The sequence below is a fragment of the Monopterus albus genome, unplaced genomic scaffold, assembly GCF_001952655.1.
Source record: "Monopterus albus unplaced genomic scaffold, M_albus_1.0 scaffold402.1, whole genome shotgun sequence".
NCBI lineage: Eukaryota > Metazoa > Chordata > Actinopteri > Synbranchiformes > Synbranchidae > Monopterus > Monopterus albus.
The window spans coordinates 140,712-146,258 of record NW_018128282.1 but is presented as its reverse complement, the minus strand read 5'-3'; the positions used below and the strand labels follow the sequence as shown (position 1 = coordinate 146,258).

The following is a 5,547-nucleotide window of genomic DNA, read 5'->3' as shown; positions in this document are numbered from 1 at the left end:
AGCACATTAATAGAGAGGCGAAGGGAAGGAAAAGATATGGTAGAAAAAAAGTGTACAAGCAATAGGGATAACCGCACCCTGGAGAGGATTGTGAAACAAAACTGATTCAAAAATGTGGGGGAGATTCACAAAGAGTGGACTGCAGCTGGAGTCAGTGCTTCCAGAACCACTACGCACAGAAAGACATGGGTTTCAGCTGTCGCATTCCTTGTGTCAAGCCACTCTTGAACAACAGACAGCGTCAGAAGCGTCTCACCTGGGCTAAAGACAAAAAGGACTGGACTGCTGGTGAGTGGTCCAAAGTCATGTTCTCTGATGAAAGTAACTTTTGCATTACCTTTGGAAATCAGGGTCCCAGAGTCTGGAGGAAGAGAGGAGAGGCACAGAATCCACGTTGCTTGAGGTCCAGTGTAAAGTTTCCACAGTCAGTGATGGTTTGGGGTGCCATGTCATCTGCTGGTGTCGGTCCACTGTGTTTTCTGAGGTCCAAGGTCAATGCAGCTGTATACCAGGAAGTTTTAGAGCACTTCATGCTTCCTGCTGCTGACCAACTTTATGGAGATGCAGATTTCATTTTCCAACAGGACTTGGCACCTGCACACAGTGCCAAAGCTACCAGTACCTGGTTTAAGGACCATGGTATCCCTGTTCTTAATTGGCCAGCAAACTCGCCTGACCTTAACCCCATAGAAAATCTATGGGGTATTGTGAAGAGGAAGATGCGATATGCCAGACCCAACAATGCAGAAGAGCTGAAGGCCACTATCAGAGCAACCTGGGCTCTCGTAACACCTGAGCAGTGCCACAGACTGATCGACTCCATGCCACGCCGCATTGCTGCAGTAATTCAGGCAAAAGGAGCCCCAACTAAGTATTGAGTGCTGTACATGCTCATACTTTTCATGTTCATACTTTTCAGTTGGCCAAGATTTCTAAAAATCCTTTCTTTGTATTGGTATTCAGTAATATTCTAATTTTCTGAGATACCGAATTTGGGGTTTTCATTGGTTGTCAGTTATAATCATCACAATTAAAAGAAAAAAACACTTGAAATATATCAGTCTGTGTGTAATGAATGAATATAATATACAAGTTTCACTTTTTGAATGGAATTAGTGAAATAAATCAACTTTTTGATGATATTCTAATTTTATGACCAGCACCTGTATATACAGTATACAGGTATTGCACTGAGGGTTATTGTCCAGCCATACTGTTGTTGGTTAAGTGCTGAGCCAAACCAGACAGACTTCCTGTCTTGTACTGTCTTGGCCATTGTCAATGATTAAAGGCATCATGTGCCCAACTTATAGCTGTGGGTTTATCTCAGATCTGATGTTCCAGGTTATATAATAAAAGAAGAGGAGGCTAAGACTGGCTGTCATAAAAAGTAACTGGATAATAAATTAATTGCAAGACTACATACACTAAAATAGTTTTAAAGTTGTTACTTAAGTAATGAAAGTGTCTTGACAGTCCATTTATAATTTCTTGGCTGAAAAAGTATGTCAACTGTTACTGTCAGCTTTTATCAGTCAAGTTATCAGTTTAATTCATGCAATAAATCTTCAATTCAAATGCAACTTTGCACATTTTCTTTTCAGCCATACTGCTCATCTCTGCTTTAACACAATCCAGTTTATCCTTTACATTTCTGAAGTAACTGTGACAGTTTATGTAATCAAAAATGCATAACATCACATCTTCTGTGCACCAGAGGACACAATTTCTTTAGAACAGCCAGTTTAAATGCTCTAAAGTCATAGCATTGCAAAATACTGTATGCTTACTTATGTTATCGCCAGATTTTTTAAAAAGCTACCTTGGCTCTGTCCAAAAAAAAAATTAAAATTCACCTACCACACCTATATGTTTCTCTTTGCTTTGCTATTTTTTTTAGCTGCTTCCCCCTGGCTCCATTCTTTATGCTATGCTAAGCTTATAGGTCTGCTGCTTGTAGTCTTACAGTGTATCTTACAGTGTATCGAACAGACAAATATGAGCGGAATCAATGTTCTCGTCTCAGCAAGAGAGTGGATGAGCCCTTATTCCAAAATGTCAAGCCACTGTTTTTAAGAATATTGCATGATGTTAATTTACAAATCTTGGCCGGCGTGTTTAACAGTGCTTACCTTTGGTGTGAACAGGAACTTGATTCCCTCTACAGAGCCTTTGAGAGTCAGTCCTCTGATAAGGAAGATGGTGAGGACCAGATATGGCAGAGTGGAGGTGATGTACACAGCCTGACAAATGAAAGAAAGACAGTGAGCCAAACATATACCTGTAGATTTGAACAAACATGCTGTATATGCTTAAAACAGACATCACGATCACATTAGACTTCTCAGATTTAATATGACTTTCAAACCTTTCCAGTGGTCTCAATCCCTCGGATGCAGCAAACATAAAGCAGAGTCCAGGCAGCCAGCAGGGCTAGCACGATCCACCACTGCAGGCCTCCAGACTCATCGATAGCTGTTGAAGTGTTCAGAGTCTCTCTGTACCAAAAGTAGTCGACAGTGCTGCTCCGAGCACATTCCTCTACCAACCCTGCAAAGGACAGATCCAAAAAATGCAAATTAGGATCATATGGTAAATGGACCACATTTTTCCACAGTGTGTTGCACTGGCCAAAGCACTTTACAGGAGATGATAACACCGATGACGACAAGGCTGCCACACAATGGTGCTAGTCAAGCCACCGGGAGCAATTTGGGGTTTAGTGTCTCGCTCAGGGACAATTAGGCATGTGGGGAAAATAAAGCCTGTATTAGTTAACTTTGTTCCATGGTGTGAATGTGAGCCATAGCCACCCCATATAACAAAGAACTAGATGCCAACAACCTTCTGAAAGACATTCTGTATGGCAGATGTGTACATTTGAATTTTCTCAGATAATTACAGTATCCTGATAGAAGAGGGTATACCTGTCTTGTTAGTATTGAGAGGACAATGGCTCCAAGGAAGAGGGTCCTGAAAGGAGTTGAAGAGATACCACATAATCCAGGCCATGATGGTGTTGTAATACATACCCACCAAAAGTGAGACAAACATGGATGCAATTCCTGTAACAAAATGAAATAGTCTTGAGTTAGTTTTTGAATGTCTGTACAAAATTTTGAGAAACTCATTAATTCCTCTAATTGTTTAGATATTTCAGTTGGGACCAAAGTAATGGACTAACCAACCTTACTGCCATCCCTAAAAAACACAACCACATCAGCAGGCTTTGTTTTTTACCCACCAATCCCAGTCAGGTAAGGATTGATTGATCTCCACACTCCCACACTGCCTTTCCTCAGGCGCTGCCCAGCGGCAAACTCCAGGTGCAGCAGTGGGATTCCCTCCAGGACCAGCAGGATAAGGAATGGGATCATAAACGCTCCTAGAAACATTCACATTATTATAATGAGTTAACAATGTGGCGAGTGATTCACTTCATTCAGCACTTTAACAAAGGAACGTAAATGTTCAGCAGTCAACCTTTTCCACACAAATGTTTCCATAAAGACACCAATAAGCTGTAAGAGGCATTGTACATGTTTTATTACCTACACTGGGTACTACATAAACCAAGAATAAGGCTTTCACATTCACGTCTACATTGCATCTAAGTTTAACAAAATAAAGCAGGGGTGTCAAACTCAATCTCACATGGGGCCAAAACTCAAAGCACACTTTAGGTCGTGGGCCGAACAGGGTAAAAATTTATTTAACAGACTAAAACTAAACGTTTTTTTAACAAATATGAATCGAAACAGACAGGATACAATATTATTCTAAAATAAATAACCTTGAACTTAAAATCACCAACCGTATTTCTGCTAAGGCTTAGTACATTTACAAACACCTGCTTTTTGTCTGGACACCAGACGTCACACACTTTCATCATGCAGCTCTTCAGAAACTCTCCCTCGGTAAATGTCCGGGCTGATTCTCTCCTCTGTCCCAATAAAACTTGCTTTTACAGCAGCTTCACTGTGTGATTTCCCTTTGGTGAAAACGTCTGCTGTGATGTCAGATTCCTCTTCAACTCCTCTACCTTCTGTAGCTTCTGCTCTGCATTCACGTTTTTCAGCTTGTCCTGATGTTTTGTCTCGTAGTGCCGTCTTAGGTTATATTCCTTAATTACAGCCACATTAGCTCCACAAATAAGACACACGGGTTTACCGACAATGTCAGTAAACATATACTCAGCCTCCCACCGGTTTAGAAAGGCTCTGTTTTCAGAATCAACTTTCCTCTTGGCCATTGTTAGGGGCTAGCTTTGACTTGAAATTAGGGTTGTATACATCGACAGACGCGTGATTGATCTGACGTATACGCGGGAATGATCGCAGGTAGTTTATCGTTCGGTAAGGCAGCTGTTGCGCTGCATTATGGGAAGTTTTTTCCAGGTGTTAAGTAATAGATTTTGGTCTGAGCCTATAATTTTAAAGTATGTTGAAGCAGCTAAATTATCTCAAGCAACTGTTACTAAGATAGTCTAACTGCATATACTGCTGCAAATATTGTATCTCTTCCTTATAGCCCTTTTCAACATTACCCACAGTTGTTTTTTCATTAAAAAATCAAATTTAATGCCAAGTTCTCTTCAAATGTGCCAATTTGTTACAGTCCACTGTATTTATGAATTTTATTTATTGGTTTAATTTAGACTAAAAGTAGATTGAGTTCTGGAAGATGCCTTCTAACTCAGTGAAAACAGGTAAAGACCCTTTTATTAATTCATACACATTGCTCATTTTCTTAGTTTTTGTGTCTTTTGGAAAGAACTCATCCCAGACTACAGTACCTCCTCCATGGCTTTGACACAGGTAAGGGAACCTCCAGACATTGCCCAGTCCCACACAGAAACCCACACAGGTGAGCAGATACTGGGCTTTGTTGTCCCATTTAGGCCTGTCTCCAGCTTCATTCTTCTCCATCTGCTCCAGTTCCAAGTGAGAGGGGATTCGGTCATCCAGTCCTGGATTTGGTAGCTTCAGCTTCATGTTGCTTGCAAAATTGGAAAATGTAGCTGCTGAGTTTCCCTTTGGTAACCAGTTGTTGGTTTTCTACTTTCCTGCAACTAGTCAAGAAACTGTGTCTTTTCTCAAGTAATCCGCTTTGTGGAAAGTGACACAGATTCTCCAGTGACTGTGACTGTCTCTCTCTCCTAGTCCTACTGTGTTTCCTGGTAAGGGTTATTAATGTGACACATAGCACCTAAACTGCATTTATGAGTAGCTCATTCTGTGTTGTATTATGTAATGTCAGCAAGATTAGCTGGTATAAAGTGCAGCCTTCTTGATAATGGTTAATACATCACATTAGGCACTATCACTAATACGTTTCCCTGAGAGACGGGTTTAGTGATCAGGCAATTGTAAAGGGAAATGGTTCAGTGTGATGTGATGTAAACAAATGAGACACCTTTAAACAAGTTATAAAAGTTGAGAAGAGCATTATGCTAGTTATTTATCACTTCTCATACCACAGATAAAATGATAAGTACACTGACACAGAGGAAAGACCGGGTCTTTGAATTTACTAAAATTATGCTAG

At 40.5% G+C, this 5,547-nt stretch overlaps 1 protein-coding gene across 1 annotated transcript in view; it reads right to left on the bottom strand.

Annotated features, from left to right (window-relative positions):
- The window catches only part of LOC109951677 (sodium-dependent neutral amino acid transporter B(0)AT1-like), a 9,663-nt gene extending 4,669 nt beyond the window's left edge, over positions 1–4,994 (bottom strand). Inside the window, exons 1-5 of the mRNA XM_020586297.1 lie at positions 4,796–4,994; positions 3,245–3,385; positions 2,928–3,065; positions 2,369–2,550; positions 2,133–2,243 (exon numbers count right to left, since the gene is read on the bottom strand). Of these exons, the coding sequence (XP_020441953.1) occupies positions 2,133–2,243; positions 2,369–2,550; positions 2,928–3,065; positions 3,245–3,385; positions 4,796–4,994 (771 nt within the window). The remainder of the gene's footprint in view (positions 1–2,132; positions 2,244–2,368; positions 2,551–2,927; positions 3,066–3,244; positions 3,386–4,795) is intronic.
- Positions 4,995–5,547: the final 553 nt, after the last annotated feature.